General features: G+C 37.3%; 1 protein-coding gene across 4 annotated transcripts in view; it reads right to left on the bottom strand.

Annotated features, from left to right (window-relative positions):
- The window catches only part of CDKL5 (cyclin dependent kinase like 5), a 123,156-nt gene that overhangs the window by 56,980 nt on the left and 39,045 nt on the right, over nucleotides 1-27,131 (bottom strand). For 3 of the 4 annotated variants that reach the window (XM_065637099.1, XM_065637123.1, XM_065637108.1), the window contains exons 2-3: nucleotides 16,014-16,236; nucleotides 15,453-15,487 (exon numbers count right to left, since the gene is read on the bottom strand). In XM_065637099.1, coding sequence (XP_065493171.1) covers nucleotides 15,453-15,487; nucleotides 16,014-16,077 — 99 coding nt within the window. In that variant the 5' untranslated portion in view covers nucleotides 16,078-16,236. The remainder of the gene's footprint in view (nucleotides 1-15,452; nucleotides 15,488-16,013; nucleotides 16,237-27,131) is intronic. The other variant, XM_065637118.1, reaches the window with a different exon arrangement.

The following is a 27,131-nucleotide window of genomic DNA, read 5'->3' as shown; positions in this document are numbered from 1 at the left end:
ACAGAGGTGCTTTCAAACCACGAAAAAAAAATCATGCATAATTTAAGTTCACTGTGAAGGTTTGCCCAAACACAACAAATGAATACTTCTTGGAAAAAGGGGAAGGAAAAGAGTATCTTGATCTCACCAAGTTTATTGTCCTAAACACTGGATAAAAAGAAGTGCAGAATAAAGAGCTGATGGCCAGGGAACACATAGACTAAAGAGATTAGAGAAAGGCAGCAGACAAATGCAGGCTAAGATCAGATTGGAAGAGAGAACATGGATAAGGTACCTAGACTGAGAAGTCAGTATTAAAACCAATACAATAAATAAGCAAATGAATCTGTGAACATCTAAAATTTTAGTGGAATCCAATTTTACTGAAAGCAGAGGAATGGTGAGAATTCAGAAATAGCTGCAAACCCACTAAAATCACAGATGAGTCTCATTTCACAGTGTTCTGGTATGCATGGGAGATGAACGCAACGGGTTACTAGCTACACCATCTCAAATACTAGAAGCTGACAGCTGTGTGACAACTGTGTGGGTATCCATATGGTGTTACATGATGAGTTTTGTATTTGAGAAGTCTAGAAAATTATGGGGAAAAAAGTTTCTCACAGTGTATATAAGCAAGGCAGTATTTGAGGGGAAAAGGTAGCGTACTTTAATTAGAATGACTGGTGCACGCAAAAGAAACTGAAACCCTTCTGCAAGTCTAAAATAGAAAAAGCAATCTCCAAAACTAAATTTAAACTGAGAACAAGTATATTCTGTGTTTAAAAAATCTCAATAAATCAACAGAAAACCTCAACTATTTCCTAAGGTAGAGTGCATCTCATTTAGCTCCAGTGAGCTAGGAGTTATATATCTAACGTGCTTTGTCAAGGCTTTCCCCACAGCTAGTAAAAGCAGGAAAGGGAGAGAAGATCTGGCCAGAAGGTTACTGATTTTAACCATTTCCAGATGGTACAACTTGCTTTCTGGATGTTAGACTCTCTCAATTTATATAAAACTAGGGGGACTGGTTATGTAAGACCTACGCACCAAAACAGTGGGTGAGATTAAGTCCACCCAAGTTACTTGACTTTGCAACCCTTCTGCCTGTTTTATTTTTTCCACGCATGCACAAACTTATATGCATGCATTTTTAAGGTACATTTCAGAAATACTGATTGACACTAGTAACTTCAGAAATGTTACATTCTCTGTATCAGTACTATTTGAGTTCCATTGCTATGTTAATATCATCACAGTCCATTGGATTGTGTTCGTAATACACATGCTGGAAACACAAATAAAGTATTCCCAACTGTGCTACTGAAGTGAGAACGTCTCCATTGCCGACGTAACTGCGCGGCATCAATTCTCACATCCCACAAAGCAATCTGGCACTGCTAGCAGCAAGACCAGAATTGCTGAAGCTCATCCTTCTTCTTTACCCTGCACATTAGAGAATAACATGCATATTCTCTTATGAGTATATTCATGAAGCTATAAATATCTCTGCTATGAGCTTTGCATTTCCTTTTCCTGGTATAATTGAAGGTACTCCCTGAGATCACTAACTAAAGCTTTAAAATCTTGCAAAGAAGGCCCCATTAGAAGTAGCTCTTTTCTTTACATTAAGCTTCCAGAAGAACATTTCAGATCCTAGAGTAAGAGCACAAATATTTACATGAGAAGCTGTCGTAAGAAAAATATGGATTTAAAATGTATGTTATATGGTGATCTCCTAGAGCTATATTCCTCTCAGTTCCAAGGCACTATAGAGATTCATTTAAACTGAAATTAAAAAAAAAAAAGTAACAACTGGAAGAGTTTTTAGATTCTTTGTGGAGTAAAGGTTTCAAATCTTTTACTTAGTAACATTTCTCAGTAATATTTAACAACAGTACTGATACCTCCGATTTGATTAAGGAGACAAACATTTAATATTACTGGATTAATCTGCAAAAGTCCAAAAGCTAAAACTGTACAAGTAAGCTTGGACCTTCATTGCAGTACTTGGTCTAAACTAGATGCAGATATGAAAACAAAGCTGCTTCAGAGGAAGGTTGCTCTCTGTCCTTTGTAAACTGATAGAGTAGCAAGCTGTCTGCTGGCACAGAGCGTAAACAAAAGCTCTAACAGCAGTTTGTTGACTAGCATTTTTCTTTTGTATGTACTAAATCTGTGTTTAATTTTAACACAATTCTGGATTTTTGTTTGTTTTTTGTTTGTTTGGGTTTTTTTGTTGTTTTTTGTTTGTTTTTTCAATGACATTACAAGGTAAGATTAGATAGCCAAAACTCCGGGTGTGATGAATAATATAAAAGAACATTAACAAGTGAATCATTAACTACTCTAAATCCAGTTAAAATCCTCATTGAAAACCAACAACAACAAAAACCAACCAACCAAAGCAAACAAACAAAACAACCCCCATAACCACCAAAAACCCAGAATCAGTCTCCTCACAAAGATTTCATTCAGGTATTATAATGTGAATAGTCAACTATCACCACCTCTCAAAAAAAAAGAAAAGGTGGACTTGCAAAATGTTAAGCTACTCCAACCTAAAAAAAAAATTAACGGCGCGGGGCGGGGGGCGGGGGGGCAGAAATAAAAAATCCATGGACAAAAGTTCCCTAGACCTAATTATTCCTTTACTTTTGTCTTTCCACAGATTTATTCTTGGTAAGAATAAGCTATACCCTCATAATTTGATTCCTAGCCAGACATTTTCAGAGAAGGCATGTTCTCCCGTTGAAACATTCTGGGACTTTTTGATAGCTCTAGTTCTACAGTAAACAAAGACTTTTTTTTCCCTAAATAGCTCAGAAGTGGTAAAAGATTGCCTTCCTTCATGCAAACATGTTTAGGGAAAAAGCACAAGATGCTTTAGCAATAAGGACAATTTTTCAGAAAGCTCCTGAAACATGATCTCCAGATGAATAGACAAGTGACAGCTGAGAAAACAAAAATCACAAGACTTCAGTTGTGAATTTTTGAATTCAGATTTTTGTTAAAGACTTGTACACTTTTGCTGAGTATTTTGATTAAAAAAAGAATAATTTTAATTTGCACTTCAGATTGAGTCATAAGTCTCCAGTTCTCCTCATATACATAAAAATAAAAAGGACCAGCATAAGTGTGCTAACTAGTACATATAAAAATCTGCAAAGAGGCAACAGAAGGAATGGGCTAGTACCAGTTTCTAAAAGTAACCAGAAGAGACCACTTGCTGTAACTCATTAACTAAACAAATGTGTGCATACACTTGTGCATGGCTCTGTACATGTACACATGTGAAATTGAAAGGACATTGGTCAAGCACCAGAAGCTAATCTTCTGTAATATAAAAAGTATCAATTCCATTGAGAACCAGAGTGAATAGAAAGCGAGAAACAGTATAGACAGAGTGATCTCCCTTGATTTGCTTCTCTGATACTGATATCATCTGATAAATCTGGTTTGCAGTCTCTATTTTATGTGATTTAGGGAACTCTGGTGAAGGGGGCACTACATTCCAGAATTTCTAAATAGAAATACCATCCCCTCCTCTTTTTTTTTTTAATACACCTGTTAAGAGTCCATGGGATAGATGTTATTTGGCCTCTCTTAGGCCTTCCTAAAGGTCGATACTGAGGTTCCTATTGATTCTCTTTTGTGCTCCAAATAGTTTTGATTCCTTAGCACTACTGCAGTTACAGCAGTGGAAAGCATGAGGACTTAAATATTAGAACAGGTTCAGAATGCAGGCTGCAATTCCACCAGATACTATCTTGTACACATTTCTTAATCCCATTGTTCACTAGCTGGTGCTCTGAGGGGAACAAAGAAGAACACACCACTCAGATGAATTCTTCACGCAAACCACCACAGGAAATTTGATCCTGTAGAAGCAGCAGCTCGTCAGCTTTACTCTGCAGATGGCATTGCCTGTAACATATTTCTGTGCATAAACATGGCATTGCTCCATCTCTGTTGAAAATGTTAATTGATTTCAAGAAGATAGCTTGCCTCCTGGTCAAGGCGTGTACTGTCAAAAGAGAAGGTAGGTGTAACCAGAAAAACATGGATTTTTTGGTCCTATAGAATTTCATCTTTCCACACCTCGGTGCATGATTACACTTATAAACGCCATCTACCTCTGTTATACCTGAAAATCTCAAAATTTACAAAAAGTCTCTCTACAGCCAAAAGGAAAACTGGTAATAATGGTAACCTTCTTCAGCCAAGGTTAAGTTTAAGAAAAACCGCTTTGCACTTAATTTTCAGCACACTGGAATCTGTGGTAATCCTCTGTTATTAGAACTGTATGTAAAAATATGCTTCATAACATACATTCGGGAAGGAGTTCTTCCCAATATTATAAAGACCGTGGACTGAAAGATTAGGAGATAGAGCAGCACCCAAACTAATCTTTCTCTCTCAAGGCCTTTTATGGTCAACTGATACTCTGCTGCAGAAGTATGTAGCAGACCAGGGTAAGTAGGAACAGGATATTGGGGGAGGCATTGAGAGAGTATGTATGTAAGCATGTACAAGCACGAGAAGAAACTGCACAATGAGGTTTCAAAAATAATATTTATTTATAACAGAGAAAACTGTTCCCAGGATGGTTCTCCAATAGTGAAACGGAGGAAAACATTATGCTAAGCCCAGAAGGTTGCAGCACAGCTGACTCACAAGCAGACCCTGCATCCAGACAACAACAGGGCAGCACAAGGTTGCAGCTTATAACATATACCAGCCTTTCTCCTGTTAACCCATCAGGGAAACAGATTATAGACATACACTTCAAATACAAATTTCAAACAAGGAAAAACAGGTAACAGACTCATGGAAGTTGAAGTAACCAAGACTGAGGCTAAGGATCATCCCGTAGCAACAGACAACTTCTAAACACAAAACACATACAAATGATCTAAGAACTAGTTTGTCATCACCACCAAGAACCCCTCCAGAGTTGTAGTGGGGACTTGACAGGTAGTTACCCTTGTGCTCCTTCCTGCACATTGGAGATAACTGCCCAAATCAGATACTGCCCAAGTGGGCACACACACACACCTTTCTATTTCTAAGAGCATGGGTAGGAGCCAGTGAAATCAGGAAAGAATGGGTATCGGTGGGTAGAATCATTCCAGTTCAAGATCCTTCAAATATTCACCTTTCATAAGATTTACACTGCATTTCGTTATACTAATCTTTTTATGCTGCAGTACTCTGCAGAAATTAGTATTCACATAGAGGAAGAAATTGAAGATGCTTTATCAAAGTTTTTAAGGCGCAGAGCAGCTATAAAATGGAGAGTAATGTTGATATCTGTTTCCAACAAAGAATTATCTGTGCTGTTCAGAATCAAATCTTCACTTTGCTACACACATGGAAAAATGAAAACAGAATTCCATCAAGTGAGTGATTTTTCATAATTGGTGAAGTTAAGTCATTATGTTGCAAGGTGTCAGGATTTAAAAGGGACTTGCATGAAGATTGGTCTAATTCAGCAATCTAAGGTAAAATAATTCAGGGATAATATAAGAGATGCAAATGTATTATGAATCCAGAAGGTGTTTTGGCTTTCCTGTTAAACTAGAAGCTTAAACAGATACCCTTTAGAACATGAGCATGCAATGGCACTGTTCTTTATCAAAAGCAAGCAGCAGACTCATCAAGCTTTATTGTCCAGGTGCAGCTAAATACAGCTAAACAGAAGTATGTGTTCTGGAGAGTTTCAGAATTGTAATATATGTAGAAGGGATAGACAGCATAAAAAAATGCTTCCAGTTCTGTGCCAACTGGTGACAATTGCTATCAGTTGAAGAAACACTGAGCAATATGGAGCCTGAACAAAACGGCCTCTGTTCTCAGTCTGGCCTCCCATTGTGCCCAAAATTTCTTGGTCACCCTACTCTGATGACAGGCTTGGGCAGACCGTTAGGCTTTTAGCTGAGATCAAACACCACATACAGTGTAAGTGAAATTTTTAAGTTCTTTGCATGAAATTTTACGTGTTTGTACACATTTCAAACAGGTGTAATGTTATAAATGGAAACTATTGTCCCTTTTTTTCCACCATTTATTGTTATCCAGGTTTTGAATGAGAAGTAAATACTGCTATATTTGAGAAGTTACTACATATTGTAAGAATTTTTCTTCAAAAAGAACAGAAAGTTTTCTAGATTTTTAGGAGGGCATTCCACCAGTTAGGAGTCACACAGAACTGAGTACTCATGGAAAATTAAATTACTTTAACCAGGACATTCAGAAGGACAATTTACTATTTTAAAAACACCATAATCTTTGCTGATGAAAAAATTTGTGTCAAGAGCCTATAGCTTTCACATGAAGTGAAATGTTGGGAAAGTTTTCACTATTGTTGTCAATATTTTACCTACACTGTCAAGTGTTCCTTTTCCAGGATTTATGGCTTAAGAAAAGGCTCTAAATTTACAAAATCAATTAAAAATCCCCAAGTTAATGTCATTGGTATATTCAAGACACTTGAATATGTAGTAATGTCTCAGATCAACTCAGTTTCTACAAATAATTCTGAAAGTCAGCTGGATGATCCTGATCCATTTTCACCATGGTACATTCAATAATCAACATTAATGACCTTCTTGAAAACTGAACTGTGCTCTATTTTACTAGCCTTTATTTAAATACATGCAAGTATCCAGAGATCCACGATTAACCTAGTACTCTTAGAGCTGCTCACATGTCCTACAACTGTTTAAGAAGTCCACAAGAATCCCTCACAGGAAAACAATTAAGCCTAAAATTTAGAAATATAATTTTCTTTACATCAATTACACTACACAGTTATTCGCAATTTGATGACCAGACTAGACTGTAATCCAATATTCAAGCAAGTTCATACCACTACAGATGTTGTCCTATGATTAGCCATATGTTGTTCCTTCTCCTGTATATTAATTTGCATTAACCATAAATTCCCTAGCCTGCACCACCACTTCCCTAATGACACAAAACCCTACATCAGGTCTCAAATCTTCATTGATTTCAATTACTGCTGCTGCTCCTACAAAATATTGTAGTCAGGCTCTTAAACTTGAATTTTCAGCATAACACTTTCAACTTTTTGTAAGAAAGAATATTTTGTATGGGTAGTCTTACTTTGTGTGCTCATCACATCTACACTTGGAAATAAGATTTCACTTACAAGTGCATTAGAATGAGCACTACAAGCTGTTTGCAATTAAGAGTCATTAGCAGCAGTCACAGAACACACTGCTGCAGGTCTGAATATGATTCCTATATTAATACAAGTGTAATGATATATAATGCGTTTGCAGATGGGAGTACAAAGCAACTACTACAGAGCATGTTTATTTATCGGCAATATTCCAAGGAAAAGTGTTATTTGTGGCATAAGCAGTAACCTATCACTTAGCCAAAGCAGTACCCACAGCAGGAATTCAAGCAACATATTATGTAAAAGACTATCAGAAAGACACGCAGTTTCTTTAAGAAACAAAAGAAAAAAGTGCTACAGATGTCTGGTTAATCTAGAGCCATTAGTGTGACAAACTCTAAGAAGCTGTGTCACTAAAAGAAACACTGATCTGAGATAGCGTGACTATAACAAATTACTTATCTTTGACGTAATTTAAATTGAAAACCATCAGCAATACATTTCACATACCCTTCCTAAGGTAAGATGAATCACTCTAGCTATTTTTAACTCAGGCTCCTCTGCATCCTCCAGTTACCTGCATTACTGGAGTAATAAGGGTAAGTACCTGTTTTTCTCCCTCCCCTTCTTGTTTTGAAGATGTTCTGCAGCATCAGGTGTCTCTCTGCATCTCAGCTTTGTGCTGCCTGAAATTCAATTACCCAACATTACCATGGCCAAGCCAATTTTTGTCATTCCAATTTGTGGCACTGAAAGTAACACCCTCACGCTGTGCTGCTTTAAATTCAACACACCTGAAAAAAGAAAAAGCTTAGTGTCCCCTTCCACACCAAGTTAGTTTCTCCCCTCTGAAAGCTCACTCTTATCTTTCCCTTACACCTTCCGTTTCTAAATTAGCCTTTGGGGAGAAAGGAGAGAGGGAATGCCAGTTTTGAATACTGAATACCACCCACATCTGAGCAGGCTTCATAACATGACAACTGCAAAGAAGGAGGTAAGGGAATGGAGTATCATACAAGGGACCTTTCATGGAGCAGTCTGGATTGTCACAATAGATTCAAAGGGAAACAACACAACTGAGACACAGAGCAGCACTGTTCCATTGATATGGCTACAGATGGGCTGACTAATGTGAAAAATGAAAACCATTAAATTTAATGCATTTATTTTCATGCCTGCTTTGTACAACCTGACCATGTCCTCTGAAAGAAATCATTGCATGTGACTGAAAAAGATAGCAAAAGTTTATATATATGTATATATATAAAGAGGAAATACTTGAAATATAGTATACCTGAGCAAAAAGACAGAAGACAACATAACGCAACAAAAGCCACCAGAAAAGATGTGGGACTACCTTATTTTATCCTCTCATCCTATATAGCCTTAGAAGTGTGAAAACCCCCAAATATTTACTCTAGTTAATCCCAGGACTCAGACTTCTAGGTAACTGGGACAACACCATACACATATATCTATTTTGTTTTCCACCAGAGTGGGTAAGTAATTTTAGAGTTGAACGGCTTCCTCAAAATCAGTGCTTTAATGGTTTTTATTACGAGATCTCTTATGAAACAACTCTTAAAAAAAATGCAGTAAGAAGAGACTTGGGAATAGGACTTTAAGGAAAAGAAATAAAAGGCAGCAATCTTGTAATACAGAGAACATTAAAGCCCACCTTGGGGGTGAGAGGTGAAGAGAGACCAACAGCTGTCTTCTCAACCTGTGAAATCTCAGCAACTTGATTTCTACCCTCCATTCTGCACAACTCTCTGATGTTTGGAGCAATACCAGTACATACATGAATCTTCCACTTAGTTTAATAAATATAATATCAATTACATTCAAAACATAATATGTTAATCTGATTGTCTGTTTCTCCCTGTCACATATAACTGAGAGGACTATGGAAGAGGCTCATGTTCGAGCATAGGCAAATGCCACAATGTATCAATGAAAAATGAAAGCTTTAGAAACTTTCGATATCACATTAGCATCTACCCTGCATAGCAAGAAGTTATAGATGTTCATCATACGTCATTTATACACACATATAGAAAAAATGATAACTGAAGTGAATTAGCACTAATCAAGCTCGCCTCTCACTGCTGCACTCAGGGCAATGCCATGGAGGCAGAGTATTGAAGCCCATGAAATAAATACTATATACCTAATATTTCAAACCAGAATTCTGTAAGGGATTCAAAAGGTTATTCATTGCCTAATGCTGAAGTTGAAGTAAATGGTTATTAAAGAGTTAATATTATTTTCAGCACTACGGCTTGCCTAATAGCTCTACTTTCCTCACATAATACTCAAGACAGATCTCAACTCTGACCACTGCAAATCTTTACTGCTGGCACACTCTGTTTTCTTCAGAAGCTCAATACAGGTCTCACGTTCACTGTACGTACGGACACATGGCTTTAAGCACAGCATAAGCTAATAAAAAACCAACTAACCAAACAAAAACAAACCCACACACTGTTGGCATAATCTGTGCTAGAATACTCTGGTGATAATGACTTTCTAGTAGCACTGTACCAGTTAGAGACTGTGAATACTGTAGGGAGTACCACATTGTGGCTGCCCTGTTCTCAATCCCTTGTTTACCTCTAACAAAGTCACTTTCAAGATAATGAGCTAGCTGAACTTATCTGACTCAAAATGACCCATAAACATCTTTTCTGTTTGACAGTATAAATGATTAATAGAGTTTTATTGTAAGAAAATCCTGTAATAGCTTAAGTAATGAAAATGGGGTAACCTTTTCTTACAGACATGGTCTGCACAGGACCCTGCACCCCAATCAGAGGCCCATTTGATGCTGCACAACTCCGGGTTGCCAGCATCTAAAGGGATGTAAGATTACCATTAAGGCATATAAGATTATCATTCTGTGATTTTGTGACTGCCCGTACCATTTTTTACTTCATTAAAGCTAACACTATAAAGAAATAGCACTTCAAATGACAGTTTGCAGAGTCTGAGTGCTTTTCTTACTGGGATTACAACCGATCAGCAACTCCTGATGCAACGCATCGTGACACAGTGGAATTTAAGATCCTGAAAGAGTTAAGTAAGATGGACAGTAGAACTATAACCCTGGATCTTCACAAGAACAGCTACCACCTTGTTCAAGGATCTGCTTACAGACAGCCCTAAAGGGTAAAAGGGGCCTAAAAGGGCTGGCTGTTCTTCACAGATGACTTCCTCAAAGCACAGGAACAACCCACTCCAACAGGCACTAAGCTGGGAAAAGTTTCTCGCGTTGGTCAGCATTGGGAAATGGGGAATTCCTGACTGAGCTCAAGCACAAACAAGTAGTGCGAAGAGTGCGTAAGTGGAGATGGGCTACTTAGAAGAACAGAAAAACATTGGTTTCAAAGGAAAACCAAGGAAACTGTGACCCTGCTGCTCCATAGGAAATCCAGTGATAAAAGACATAGAAGAGGCTGAGGTACTCAAATGAAATCTAATGATGCTGTTACATATGCATATCTATTATATCTTCTACTGAGTAAACTGTACCTTTAAGAGGTAAGTAAATATTTCTTTCGGATATTCTGAGACATACACAAAAGTTACCTGAGGACAATGCAAGAGCATTACTAAAAGCTCAAACAGGACAAAACTGAATACTAGGCTAAGAGAAAATTGCCTGAAAGTATTAAGCCTATTAAAAAGGTTATTCTTCATTATTCTTCAATGCAGTGAAGTAGTCAAATGATTCTGCAAAGTAGTGTTTTTGTTTGTTTTTAGTACAGAAATTCAGTGGTATTTATTTCAAAGAAAAAGGTCTAAAAGTGTCTCATACAATAAAGAACAACTAAAGCTAGACACAGATCTAAAATAAGAGACCAGAAAAAACATCTTATTAGGCAGGAGGTGATGTACACATAAGAACGGCTGGCATTACATTTCTAAATCATTAAACTGCATGCCCTCAGGCTTCAGGGACTCTGATAATACGTAGTACATAGCGAGACAAAGAATAAGTCTAGGAGATTTCATAAATTTCTACTGTGCTTTTAGAGAACTTGCATCACCACACACCTTCCTGCACACCTAGCTAATGCTAAAAAATCCCATAAATTTACATATATAGACATATGTACACAGGCATCTTCCCTTTCGCATACTTTCAGATCCTCACACGAGCAGGTCTAATAGTGGAAAAGCATGAGCTACCACACTTGGTTATTTATATAATGATCAGCTTAAGGTGTCTTAAAAATTTTTATTAACAGACTTGCATCTGTGTCATTTTCAAACATTCAGCGGAACACTGACAAAAGCCTGGCTCAATAAAGCAAACTATGCATGCTCTGAGATGGGAACTAAAGCAGAAATGAGAATCACTGCTTTCAACCTAGACACACAGCATTAGTGGAACAGTTATGGTTTGACTGCCTGCTTGTATGTACCCTTCTCCCTCTCCAGCCTGGCCCTGCAGTGAGCTCTGCCTCATTCTCATGAATGACCCCCTGTTCCAGCATCACCATCTTGCCTGCCCAGACACAGTCTCTACTTATCTCAGTCATCCAAGGATATATTCACCTCATTTATACAAATGCCTCCTACTTGCAACTACCATTTTCAATATTTGCCCTCTATATACACAGTTCATTATCTCACAGTATATCAATCCATTCCCTTCTCATGCTGACTTACATCTTTTTCCACTAGGCTTCTTTCTTCGATGTGCCCATCTTTGGACACCTATGGCTTCCTATCATTTTATTGATTTTAAGTTACAATATTATCCTGTTAGCTTTGTATCTGATGTCAGAGTCCTCCTAATACTTGTTCCTAAGTCCCTATTAGCAAAGGATAACCATGCATGAAGCTGCAAGCCCACTTTGCAAAGTAAAGGAGATAGTGGTTTTATTTAAAAGGCAAATATTTGACAAGTCTTAAGCAAAGATTATTCTCCTCAGCTGTGATCTGACATTGCTGAACTGTTCAAGTGGCTCTCCTTTTTCAAAAAACATAGACAAGATCCAGTAAATACAACAAGACAGCCTATTATTATAGTTCACAAATATAAAATGTATTTCCAGTATTTTCAAACACTATGTATTCCAGTATATTCTCTTATAAAAAGTCCTCTCACTAAAAAAACCCAAACTTTTCAGAATGACAGATCTGCTTTATGTCAACATTATTTGTATTAGCTTCACGTTAGAAAAAAACCCAGATAAACAAGTAATCTTTACGCACAAACCAAAATTAGCAATAAAGGATTTGTGATAAAAAACATGCTGTATAATAATGTAAACACAGTCACTCTAGAGGAGCTACTTCAGCTTTCCTGATAACGTTCCCTTAGCAAAGAAAAAACACATATAATAATGACAAGGTATTTGTTCCTTATGTCATTCTCTCCAATTTAAATCCATATACACATGCCAATGAAATGCAATAGGGAAAAAGCTACAAATTTATTGAAGTACTAGCAGATTATATGTTGGAAAATTGTTGCAATTAGGGCCAGCTCCTCATTTTACATAAAATTTACCCTTTTACCAATACAATGGAAATATAATGACTTAAAACAGCTGAGAAGTTGATCCTGGCATGTAGCCACTATTTATAAAGAAGAAAATAAATATTTCTACATTCAAATTCTTAGACATAATTGCTAGTTTTGCACAAAAAGAAAAGCAGTATATGTCAAAGGAACATGACCAAGGATGGCCTGGTAAATATCACACATATATTTAAAATACTGCAATATTCTTTAGTTTTTATGCTGTTTCGGAACTTGTTATGTGGTGCTCAATAACTATGTAATGCACTCAAAATTTAACTGTGCTACATGCATATCATGTGGAAGAACTTCTTATTTTCTTCATCCATACTAAAAAAAAAAGTATGCCCATCAGCAGCCAAGCAGTAAAAAGCCCCACATTTACTTGTATGTCCAGGGACTTCTGTTAAGACTTCATGAAAGTGAATTAAATCTTTGTTTTCCTATACAAGTAGTAAAGTTGTATTAAAAAACACTTCCTGATCAAGGAGAACAACTACATATATGATCCTGCAATACATTTTAATTCTTCCTCTATTTACAAGTAACTTTTCTTAGAGCACAATCTTTGTTATCATGGTTTGGTAGAAGTTACCATTTGGAGTTAATTAGCCACTGGTTTTAGGCCTCACCTAAACCCCACCCCTTTAGTTTATAGCATCTTTGATGCCACAGAAATTAGAATCTTCTCCCCTTTTCTTCCTTTCTTCCCCTTGCCATTAGAAGGGTGTTCCTCTACAACTTCAGTTCTATCACGCTCATTCTAGTCAATTATCGATATCATAATCTTAAAATTTCTGTCAATAATTTGGATCTTCTCTGTCTGGATCTGGAGCAAAGAGGCAGCATCTTTTCGTATCTTCAAGTTCCAATTCACATTGTCCCTCCAACCTTTTTCCTTTATAGCCACTTTTCCTCCATGTTTAAAAGGAATAAGCCAAGTAAAAAAATAAGTAAATCCATCAAAAACGTAGAAACTAGTAAATAACATTATTATGCCTATAATCAAACATGAACTAAACTCTTGTGGCAATTATCAAGCGTTTTTTTAATAAACCTTGCACATCTGGGCAACAAGCAGGATGTCTCTACTCTGAATCTGTGCAGTACCTTGCAAAAGAGCTGGGGACAGGTCTCTCTCAACATATTTTACCAAGGCGCAAAAGGAAAAGTTCTCATGACAAACAGCCAGGGGGAAGGATGGGAAAAAAAGGTGAATGTCAAAGTTTAAACTTACATATTATTTTTCAGTAGAACAGATAGCCCCTAAAAACAACTGCTCTTAGAGGTTGGGTGCAACTGGTTTCAAGTGAGAATCAAATCACTAAGCTTAAAATAGCAACATACCTTGCCTTTTTTCAGATCTCTAAATACTGGAAACCCTAGGTCTTAGTAAAACCACTTGCTAGAAGCTTTAATAAATAGCACCTTGCTTTAGAACTTCAGTACAGTTGTTTTGATTAAGTTTGAAAATGCAGAGAAAAAATAGGGTGGGTCTACCTAAAAATTTAGATCCTCAGAAGCGATTCAGTGTCCTCATAGAGGCTGTAGGAAGAAGCCCTTCCCTCTCCTAAAGCAAAGCCTTTCCTTGCTAGTCATCTGGTGTAGTGCAAGATATTCTTATAGGAACTCGGACAACAGATCACCCTGCCAATATCCTATACTCTTAAAATACTGAACTCTTACCAATTACTCTTAAGAGTACTGAACTCTTACAGATGAAGACATGAGTAAAGACATGCAGAGCTTAAATTTCAGAAATGCAGGAAATTCAACAAACTTCTTGAGTCTTGGTAAAGCTACCTTCCATAAAGAAAAGAGCTCCCTAGCATAAGCTGCATGGTCACTACCCAGACGCTCTGACTATTCACCCTGAATTATTATTCCAGAACTATCCAAAAATATCCAATTTACCAAAGTCATTCTGTTGAGCATTATAGTCCCCTCCAGCCAGTCACAGCTTGAGACTAAGACAGGATCTTTCGAAGTTGTTTTTTTTTTTTCTCTTTTCTAACTTTAAGTCAACGTAATAGGGTAAGCCACTCCAAATATAACTATATGTCCTGTGCAAAAGTCCTATGTGTACATCCTAAAAGCCATCGCAGGAATGTAGGTCCTCAGCACAGAGTTAACTTCTTCTAGAAAAAGGCATTAACTACATACAAAAGCTTTTTGATATTCTTGGATCACTACAAACAAATCATTCTACGATTCTGAAATGTTTTGCTTCACAGAAGTTACTTTGTTGTATGACTACAGTGCAGCTCCAAAGACAGCCAAATAGTTCATGTCACAGTTCCCTGTTGATAAGCAACAAGTTCAGATATGTCCAACTTACACAGTAGTTAAAATAGTGTAGACAAAAACTAAGTCTGGCAACCCATATGAAACAGGGTTTTTCTTTTTTCTTTCTTCCTCTTACAAATTTAAAAAAAAAAAAAAAAAAATCAACAAGCATGAAAGTCAGTGCTTTCTTACAGCAGTTTGATTGTCCAACAGCTGTAGAAATTCCACATGGAACCCCTCACACCCCACACCCCCTGAACAGGTAAGTGCTTATATATTAGTAATACTTCATATATTTCAGACAAATAATTAACATCAAAAAACTGAGGTTTGTTACTAGATTGAGCCATTTCCTCTGACAGTATAGCAATTAAAAAACTTAACTGACTGCAAGGAAAAGTCCACCCCAGCTGCCACATCTCATACATAGTAACATCTCAGTTCTTAAAAAAAGATGGTTTCACTCAAATACAAATATTTGTCTCTGACTTAAAGCAATTTGCTTACCTTGTGTCTGCATTTAAGTACAACACCATAGGCTCCTGAAACAAAGAAGAAAAGAGATAAAGCACCACAAAGAAGAAAAAAAGCAGCAAGATAAAATAATATGCAGTCACCTCCTGGCTATAGGAATAATATTGTTCCCCGTATTACTATCCAGAACTTGTACATACAGTTTCTGTACTAAATTTCTGTGCACTGAAAACAATTTTATAAAAAAATGCTTGAAGGTAAATGGATTTTTAAATACTTTTTTAAAAAATATACTTGGAGAGAAGTTTGATAACTTGCATCTCCCCACTATCACTACAGAGAAATTAGTATAGTACACTTAAAAAAAATTAAAAAAATCTGACACCCCCTCCCCAAAACTGTCCCATTTCTCTTCCTTCTCTTTCACCTTCCAAATTCCTCCTTCCATCTGAGAATGGAATTAGAAGAATAAATTGATGTTTCTTAAGATTTCTATACAAGCAATACTTGGCAGAGGAAAACTTACTACCATCAAGAGAACTGAGTCAAATCTAAATAAAATTCTAATTCATTCTTTATTAAGATACTACGTACCTTCACCTACAACCCCAAGGATCTCAAATTTATTCATCACATTACCAATGTTAGGAATCTTCATCAAGACAAATTCCTCTTATGGTGAGAGCCACAAAACATGGCACAATGGGGAGCGTCCAAAGATTTTGCAAAAAGCAACTGTGAAAAGGCTCTTGGAAAAAAAAACTCCACCTTGATCAACCACACACCCTTTCTTAATTGCTAGGCAGTCAGCAGCTTCCTGGGGAAAGAAGAAAAAAAATGTTGTTAGTACTTTGTGTTATTTCAGTAAGACACAGCAAAGGTATACATACAGCACACCAATATTGCCCAACAATTGCAACAGACAATTAATTTACTTCTACATTTATGATTAAGAGAGTTCCACAGCATGTATAGGGGACAGAACCTATGCAGAACACATCAGACAGAACAGCAGGCCTTGTAATCCCATACTTAGGATGTCTATTTGAATAATAACTAACTAAAAGTTATTTTCTACAGAACAGAAGCAAACAAAAATGTTGATAGGAATTACCTCTGTGAGCAAAAATATACCTATAAAAGCAGTGATTACCAAATTAAAGGGATGGTTAGGATTTTTGTTTGGTTTTGTTTTTTAAAAAGTTACCCATTCCTTGATGGATTATTTCAGTGGTTTAATTTACTATTTTAATTCATCAACTTTTTCTTCACTTGTGAATTATATAAGGTACCCTTTCCTTTCTCCTCCTATCTCATTTGGCATCTTTCTCACAAAACCCTCTGTGCTGTTTGTCCAGGCTTTCTGGTCCCAGCAAAGAACTAAAAGATGGTCTCCTGGGCAAGCAGGAGGAACTGCTCCGTTGCACCCAGCAACCTGATAGCAGAGCCTGCACTGAGCTGCTTTGGCTTGCTGCTGGAAGAGGCTGGTGCCAGGCATGGCTGGCTGGCCCACACTGCCCCTGAGCCAGGGGAACTCAGCTACAGAGACCTTGGAAGAACCCTGAACGCCGTGACAAACAAGACATCAAACAGCTCAGCCACGTTCAGAACAGCAAAAGTATTTGCAGGAAAGAAAGGAACAGTCAGAAACAAATTCTGTTTTATATTAACACTACTCAGTAACATCATCAAATCTGCCACTTGAGCTCCCAACATTACGCATTAACAAGTCTTTCTAGAAATTACTTTATGATAATATTCACTACTTCTCCACCAATATTGGTTACCATACATTGTCTTCTGCCTTACAGTGTACATAGTCTTTTTGGATCCATGACAAAACAGTGATGAAGCTTATGAGACAACGTAACAAAAAGTCAACAATAAATTTAGATGCAGTTTCCTCCATCACTCATTCATAATTTCTAAACTACTTACAGCTATACAGTCCTGCAGCTTCTGATCCACTATTTTTGGTTTTTCATTTTTAAGAGTTCTGCAAGTGTATCCATTATACATCCTATTTTTTTCATTGGGAATAAAGGTTAGATTTGCAAGCAGCTAACTCTCCTTTCTGAAATTCAGTACTACACATTTTCTTCACCCCACTGATCATGCAGTTTCGCCTTTCCACTTCATCAAAAGTGAGAGCCAAGGAAAGCTGAACTGCTTGTTACACTGCTGCTCCTGGATGCAGGCCACCTAGAGCAGCATTCACCTGTAATTCCCTAGAGGTAAGAGCCTGTCAACTCACTTAGCAATGTTCGTGCACCATCAGTGATACACTTCAGCTGGCCCAAAGAAACACATAAACCAGCTTCTCAAATTCTCTGCAAGGTGCATCATGACTGACAGCAAAGGTAATATAGATGCACATACAAGGGGACTCCCCAAAAGAAAACTGCCCTTGAGTGACCCACGTGTTCTGCACTAGCCCCGGAGCCACCTTTGTGAGTAACGCTGCTGAGAGCACTTTATGAGAACCTAATCTTGACAAGCAAAGCAGAGCTAATGAAAACATGACAAATGGCCTGCAGCAGTAGTATGGGTTCATACCTAAACACTTTTTTCCCCAGCTCTTTTGCCACATCTCCTCAAAAAGGGCAGTAATTCAAACGAGTTACCTCCTGCAATGTTGGTGAACTCAGACTAGCCAGAGTCATCTAATCCCTAGACAAGATGTATATACTCGTTTGAGATCTTTGCCTTCAAAAGTGTCTGAAAGACTGAAAAGAAACTGCTAAAAGCACTTTCTCAGTGGCAGCTCTCACTGAACTTTCTGGGATTTTTCTGCTTTTTCATAGGCACCAGCCTTAAGATTGTTTTTAAAATCACCGATTCTTGCAGGGAATCTGATAAGATGAAATCAAACTTCACGAACTGCACACAGTCTTGTGAATGGCAGAGTAACTGTAATAATAAAAACAGAGAAAAAAAAAAAATCTAAGTTTTAACTAAAAGAGTAGTTTCTTGAAAGTTATCCATAGCAATAATTACATTATTCTGTAACTTAGTGAAGACAGGCTGGATTCGTTCAAGCTGAACAGTGGAAACAGTAAGGAAAACCTTATTAATAGCAACCACAATTTTGTTCTTTGCACTAAGCACCATACAGGTCTGTTTTAATAACTTGCTTGCTGGCTAAAATGATAACCCTTGCAGCAAATGAAATAAGGCCATTCTTTACCTCCCAAAGGTTCTCAGTAGGGAGACAGCACTCATTCTCCTAATAACCCTTTCTGAGGCAGACAGATTCACAGCACATCAACAACTTATGAATTTAATCAACAGATCTCCGAGATGGTCTCCATGTTACCACGGCCTTCTACAAAACGTAAAGCCAATTCAGCAAGATGAAATGTCATGAAATGGACAGCACAAATTAGTCTTACTGAATCCAGAACTATAACAGCGTGAGATTTTAATACAAATGTAGTTGTGCTGCAACAGCATGTAAGGCTTATATGTAAAAAAACAAACAACAACAACAACAAAATAACAAACAACCAAAACCAACAAACAAAAACACACAACAAAAAACCCCATATACACTTTCTGGGAGTAAACATACAGGCTACTATGGCACTATGGTACCTCATCCTTTGCACTCAAATTAAAAACAATAGGGAAAAGCCCTAGCTCTTCCCCAATTTCTCTTCCTTTCACGACCATTAAGAACTCTAGAGCACGACACAAAGGCATCTGACTTAATCACTCACTCCAAAGCCTTAATCCTAAATACAAATGCTATTCATTATTTCATTATTATCAATAGCTAGGAAAAAATCCCCAACACTTTTTACATGGTTAGATCTTAGTAGAGACATTTAGTGAGAATTACAAAAAACTTGAGGTAGACATCTGCCTCCTCAAAATCTGAAGAAATAAAACTCTGTTCTAGAAATATACAGTTAGATTCCTGTATGAGTACATCATAAACCAAGCGTAGGGTTCATTTCATACATCAAGACAGAAAGAGTGCAATTTGCACCCTGATGAAGTCAGTTACAAACTTCTAATTGACTTCAAAGTCATCCAGTAGCTTTTAAACAAGCTTCTTGCCAGTAGGTAACATACTCTTGCACTCCTAAAACAAGAGGCAAACTTAATCTTTTCATTTATTTATTATTTTTACTCACTAAGAAGACACAACTAAGAATTTCTAGAGGCTGGATACATGTTCATCTGCTCACTAACAAAACAATGAGTCAGTAAACAGATGTAAAGAACTCATAAGTGTCTGTCTTTGATGGTTACACCTTAGTCCAAACCCTGGCGCAACTTCTGTTGTGCAAGGTACACACATGAAAGGAAGCATTAACTGCTCTATTAGTCATGTTGTCTCACTACTACAGCACCTCTTCTTTGTCCTCTCCTTTATGTGTGTAGTTCTATTTCCTGAGATTTTCCAGAAAAATCCTAATTAAAGTTACAAGCACCTGATTCAGTCTTAGAGCAGAACATAAAAGCGACAGGGTTAAGAAAATAGTTGAAGTTTTTCAGGATTTATTGAGTATTGAGGAATTACAGATTAGAAAGAACATATTCAGTATCTGAACAGCTGTGAGGAGAAAGCTAGTAGTAATATTCTGACTTTAAGAATGCAGAGAAAAAAATACAATCATTGCTAATGAATTTTTGCCAGTCTCACTTCTGCATTTGGAAAAAAGCTACCACTTGTTTTCCCATTTTACGGACAGACAGTAGACCTTCTAACGGTACGAGGTTCTGGAGGAAGAGCCATCGAGATATCATAATATGAAGAAATCCACAATGTACAAGTTGAAAATAGCTGAAGAAGAGAAAAAAAAAGCAGCAACAAAAGCTTGCAATTAAGCAAGCCAATGTGCATACTCTAACCTTCAATCTATCCTCCTCTGCTCATTAAAAAAAAACCAGAAATGAAAAGAACAGCTGGTGAAAATAAATACAAAATTTAGAAAATTCTCAAACTTGAACAAATTATGTAAAAGCAAACCAGGAAGGTTGCTTGCACAAGCTCACAGATTTTAAAATTCAGCTCCAGCAAGCTTTTAATGACATTGCTAATATCGTAATTGGAACTTGACTTCACTGTTGTTTTTGTAGGAGCTGTTTTGCTTCCCCCCCCCCCCTTTTTTTTAATAGCTGTTAATATATTGAAACCTGCAAACTTGTCTAGATGAGGTATAGATCAAGGGAAGCCATTGTCACATAACTGGCCTAAAAGGCAGCATGTCTTCAAGGCAGCAGGCCAGGAGTGGGGGAAGAATCTGAACAAAGTTCCCATCCCACAGCCAGTACATAACCAGGACGAGGGTTGATTCAGCTCCCAATTACATATATCTGACAACTGAGCTTGACAACCAGGGCACCAGTAATGATTTGGTTTGGTTTACCTTGTTCTGTGAGTGTTCTTCCTTTTGTATGCAAGTGCAGAATAAAAAAAATAAATCAGCTCATGCTGGATATACAAACTAAATTCACTTCTAAAAGCTTAAAAGCAGGATTCATGAGCTTCTCTAACAGCTGTGGCCAACTCGAAAAGAGTGGGTGCTTAGAAGGATGCTTCTAAGACCATAGTGACAAATAAGCAGACTGATTATCAAAGCATTGAGCACATAAGCAGCTCCCATGAGTCATAACAGAAGGACAGGAAAGACAATTTTGCTTCCATTTTAGTCTTCCTCTCTGATAAGAACCTTAACAAATACATCTGTTGTGGGTGTGACAGCTTCTTACGCACTTCATGCTGGTCTTTAAGCATGCTGGGCGGTCTTTGCCATACCTGTAGCAGCTCTGAATTAAAACCACCAGTGTTCAGAAGATAATACTAAATAGCAAACTGTTAAATCCAAAGCCTTGGCAGTTTCATCCAGTACAAGGAGCCTGAGACTTCTGCAGTCACTTCTATCAAAATAGAAGTGCCCAACATCTGTAGTTGAAGTAAATGCACACTTCTACTTACAGAGATACATTTAGGCAAAGAGGAGCAAGAGGTGTGTTGTTTTTTTGGGTTTTTTTTAATAAAATAAGGTCTTATTTCATAATAGAATATCTTCCTGTGGAAGAAGCTAATATTCTTTATCTGACACAATATTTGTAGTGGTCTCCTTAGAAGTTGGTTCTTTCATTTTAACCTTTCCTTCTCTCTTCTCAGTCTCCAGTAATATCCTGTTCTCATTTATCATGTTGCTTACTATTTAGCCGCATATTATCCTTGACAATCTGCCACAGACTTTAAACCCCCAGGCTATAAAATAATATTACTGGCATAGCTTTTTCCTCTTTAATAATTACCAAAAAAAGCTACTATTTTCAAAGAGTTACACATCAGCACTCACTTTGTGATTCAATTCCCACAATTGTGTTACAAGATTCATGCTTAGAAGATAAAAAGAAAAAAAGCGTTGAGCATAAAAAATAATCTTCCTACTTTAACACCAAAAAAAAAAACCAAGCCATATATATCTCTCTATATAAATTGAGCACATTCTGTCAAAATCCTGAGCAGAGGGAGTTCCTGTGCAAGGAAAATATATTATCTTTAAGGGAACGCGTTAGAAGCAGTGAGAAGCCAGTCAATTGAAGAACTGCTCTAAAGTTTAAGCTCAACGGGATATCTGAGGAAAGAAAAGACCTCTTGAGTTCTTCCATCATGCTCTCGGGCCCCTCTATTCTCTGGCAGCCTGCTGTCAGCGCACTGCCAGGTTCTTCTCCTCCATAATGGCAGCGACCCGCTACCTCTGCGCCAGCGAGCCCCACCACCCAGCTGGCAGCAGAACACCCAGCCGCTTAGAAAAAAGTCCTCTGAAGCATTCCTAACTGGATCAGCCACCGAATCTTTCCTACGTGCACACACAAAGGGTACTGGGGATTTAAAGAGTGTCTCCTAACAAAAAAAGGCAGAAATTCTTCTAACCTGACAAACTTTCTCCCTCCTACCAGCCCAGTTTTGCCTTCATTGTTTTAAAAATAACTCCCATTCACATTCTGAAAGTCAGATGTTCCTCTCTGCTCTGGCTTTCGCTGGGATGGAGCTTTCTCATAAGAGAACAGAAAAGTGAAGGTGAATATAAAGTATTCATAAATAGCAAATGAATGCTGAAACTAAATTCTGTGGGTATTCTAATGCAGGTCAAAATAACCACAATGACTGCTTTTCCTTGTAATCTTCAAAACATATCATTAAATACAGATTACTGGTTCACGATCTGAAGTAAAAAGAAAAAAAAATACAACCAAGAAATCACTTCTTCCTTTAAAAGGACATACCAGAGATATGGAACAAACATTACAATATGAAGGGGAAGTCCCCTGAAATTTAATATTAGATTAATAAGAAAATACAATACGTGCAAACAAACTATTATATTTTAATTACACTATAAAAATATTTATCATTTCTTTTTGATGGGTTTTCCAGGCAAATAGTCAGAGGCATTTTATTTAAATAATTCTTAGCCATCTTTTACAAAGTTAACCTTGCAAAGAATGCCATCAAAAATTTCCAATAAAGGACAAAAAGAAGCCACTCAATTACTAACTGTCCCAACAGCCAAAGACAAGTCATTTGAAGAATAACTTCACATTAGGATGCATGCACACGTGCAGGAAACATACTTAAAGAAACAAGTCAAAGGATTTTCAATATTGGTTCTTCTTTCACAAAAGTCATTACAAGTGATTAAACATGGTGGGCAAACAGCATACAGCAGGGGCTTTTGGGGGGAGTGTTGGGTTTTGGTTTGGGTTTTTTGTTTTGGTTTGGGTTTGCCTTTTTTCCCCTTTAATTAGAAAAAGACTCTCTAACTCCATCAACCTCAAAAAAACTTGCTTCCAAAAACCCAAAGAAATTGTAACCTACAGAAACTTCTCTCCATACGAAGTTTCATCTGAATTTGAAGATATTGCTACTATTTCAATCTGTGAAAGTCTATTACATTTGCTCCAGTTTTACAGAATAATACTGTAAAGATTTGAATGTGCTTACTTTAACACTTCATAGAGTTAATTATTACGTCTATCAGAGTAACTGAACACTAAGCACATTCAAATGGTGAGGTTTGCCACGCTTTCTAGTTGCATTAACCTGTTAAACTTAATTGATTTTGATTTATTCGCCCATCTAAGTGAAACCCAAGTCAAGACGACTAATCCCCATTGCGGCTCAGACTGCATTAAGACCTTTTGATCGTTATAATAAGACGGATTTCAATAATAGAAAAACATTCACATTCCAGATAAAGAAGGAAAAGAAAACAAAAAACAAACAAACAAAAAAACTAAACCCCTCAAAAAAGGAAAGAAAAAAACCCAATTCCTCTCTCAATTAACATAAGCTTCCTTGAAAGAGAGGATGAAAGCTTTGAGTCTTCTGGAATGCAGTACCACAGAAGCAGCAGCAATGTAGCAGGTACCAAGGGAAATTCTAGCAAGGACTCTGAACATTAAATTCCAAACCATGAAATAAACTTTGTGTTGAGTGGAAATCCACTGCAGTTCATCTGTATACAAATCCACAGTTCATCTGTATACAAGAAAAAACATGCTGGGAGCAACAATTATTCATATTCATTTATGTACCATTTGCCTCACCTAAACACAAAATTTAAGTTCTGTTGAAATTATACAGAAACTGGGCGGTGGCAGGGAAAACAGGCTGTTGTGATTTTTATCTGTTTCTGAATATTTATGCTCAAAAATCTCTTCAGTGATGAAGAGATCTACTTTCATCTCACACAGCATGAAATAAAACTACTACAATCAGGATAGTTCAGAGCTTGGCAGCTTAAAAAAAAAAAGTCATAAAATCTAGTGGTTGTGGATTTTAAACAACTAGAGCATTAGCTAAAACAGATCTTTTTCAGAAAGAAACAACTGAGCCACCTTTGTGCTTCTAAATTGAGAAGCTGCAAGCGAACTCCAGGTTGGAAAACACACTTGTATTAGAATGCTACAAGGCAGGGGCCAGTTCTGCTACAAGGAAACCAGTAGAAGAACTACCTTCGAGACAGATGAAAAGCAGCTGAGAAACTAGTAACATAATTATGAAGGCTGACAGTCTGCCACCCTGTACACACTATCCAAGGATTGAGGTGGATCACAGCAAGGCTGAATGAGAACCCTGCAAATAGGGTTGGAGCACTGGAGAGACTTATTCCCTTAAATAGACTGTTTGAGAAAACTACTGAAATGAATACTTTCCCCTGTATACCCTTCCTCTCTACACTATGAATTTAAGCTACAGTGGAAAAACTATTTGCGATTTCTAAAACTTGTTATCTCTAATTCTATATTAAAATAATATTCAGAATCTCATCTGTTCCATTTCTCAAACCTAAAGGACCCCAGAACATCTACTACGAAACCCAATTGCAGACTTGTAATCACTTACGATATTCACTTTTCCTCTTCTGTTTATTTCAACTGATAGATGCATGCTTGAGTCTTGTCTTTAATCAGATGCTAAGCTCTTTGATAAGAAAACTTTTTCGCTATGTTGAAGGCCTCCAGGTATTGTTATAAAATAAGATATAAAGATGTAATGTTTGAAATCATGCTACAGTCCTGGTTCTTTCTGTGAACAGAATTGCTGTGGTAAAATACAAGTCTGGATGTAAATGAAAGTCTCACCAGATGACTCAGTAAAACTTTTAAAACATTAGGAGGCAATTTGATTCATCTCTGGAAACAGCATGTAGTGATAATTATTGTTTTTTAATAATGAGCAATGCCATTTCAATGCCAGCCCCCATAATGACTTTAAAAAAATAAAATCAAGTAATAGCTTGTCTTGCAATTTCAGCCTAGCAGTTTCCATTTCGTAGTTAAAGGGAATGAAAAAATATATTTTTAATCTCACATAACATGAAAATTATTCTCATAATTGAAAGTATGGATGCGCCAAGTTTATAACACAAATGCAGGTAGTACTTGGCCTATACCTCCATCCACCACCATCAATATACTCGCAAAGCATTCGTATCCAGCCAACCATGCTTAACTAGCATTTTTGTCAAAAATCTGAGTATTTAAAATAAAAGCCCAATTAAAGTATGCCACAGCCTTAGTCAACATTATTCTTCTGGAAAAAATGTCTCTTAACTAAAAGTTTTCTACTGAAAGGCCTGAGCTAACAAAAAAAAAAAAGTGAAAGACTACTGTTTGCAAGGTAGTCACTATAATTTCAAGTGAAGAATCATCCAGATTAGAAGTTTATATATCAGAGGAAGAATATTTAAATGCAAGCAGGAAAAGGCAGGTGCGTGGCCTTTCTCCCAAGCGGAATGCTTCACAAGTGCCCATAGAGCTGCTCTCCGGTGTGCTGACAGCTTCTTGCAGGGGAGACTCCCACAGCAGTAAAATCACATCTGGATACCTGACTCAAAAAAGGACCTGAAAAACAGGTCCTGAGAAAGGGAGATGCATCTAAACAGTAAACAATGTTGGCAGGCCTAACAAAGGTAAGGTAATTAAAAAAAAAAAAAGCTCATGATCCTGATTTTCATCCTTTATGTGTTTCTCTGTCCTTTGAGCCTTCTAAGTTTAATTACAGAGCCTGGAGCGTGGGGGGAGGAGAAAGGAAAAAAAAAAAGAGGGAAGGCAGTGCCCCTGGCAAAGGACAAGAGGGGTGGGTGAGGAAGGAAGGGAAGGGAAGCTACTTCAGGGAGTCACGGAAGACTGTGAAAGGCTGGCATACATGGAAGTTCTGGAATGAAAGAAAAGAGGACAACACTAATAGTAGGAGAAGATGCTTCAGACATGAGTGATGAGCTCATAATGAGAACTGAGATTTATTTTAGTCTACAAAAAGAAATACCAACTTGCAGCACCCAAAATTCACTATTTGCACAGCTGACTTTCCTGTTTCTAATATATCTAGTTACTTCTTGTACAAATAGTCTTGTAACATTAAGGGAAATAAAAGTAACTTTGGAGATCTGAACACAAGTCTACTCTTGGCAAATCATTATTATTTCCTGTGAAAGTAAAAAAAAAAAAAAATCAACATGAAGAAAATAAGGGCTGGCAACAGTACAGGCCATACCATATTTTAAAGGATTAGAAAGAACTTCCCAAAGTTCAGTTACACCTAGTGATGGAGGCTGCTAGCGAGTACTGAGGTGAAAGACTCTTTAAATCAAAAAGATGCAACAGCCATCTCTTGTTTACAGTAAGCTGGACAAAAGCATATACATGTGATGACAGGCCTCAATATTGGTCATCAACTAGGACTGAATGGGCACATATCAAGACATTTCATCATCCACCACAGGTAGTAATCACAAAGCAACAACACACCGATCCTGAGACTACACCCTGCACATCCAGCCAAAGAAGCCACTGCTCAATGGGTAAGGAGACAAGAAGCAAGATGACAGTTCTAACCACACCATATTATTTCCTTCCACCAACATTCTGTTTGTGCCTTTCTAACACTGGAAGGGTAATCTCCACTTTTCTTTGTAAACCAGGTGGAATGGGGGATATGCTACTTACTCAGACAAAAAGTCTGAAATAATGCTTGTAATCTTCTTTGGATTATACCACTTTTTTGCTGCTGAGACCACATACCACTAATTTAAATGCAAGTTTAACACTTGGGACTCCTGTGGTGCTAGATATACATTTCCTATTCCCACCTATTCCCACCTCAAAAAAACTCCCAAAAAACAACCAAACCAAATACAATCCACCAAACCACAAATTACAGAGCTTAATACCTATTGC

This window comes from Caloenas nicobarica, chromosome 1, assembly GCF_036013445.1.
Source record: "Caloenas nicobarica isolate bCalNic1 chromosome 1, bCalNic1.hap1, whole genome shotgun sequence".
Taxonomy (NCBI): domain Eukaryota; kingdom Metazoa; phylum Chordata; class Aves; order Columbiformes; family Columbidae; genus Caloenas; species Caloenas nicobarica.
Note: the sequence above shows the minus strand (reverse complement) of the source record. Positions and strands in the feature narration are given on the sequence as shown.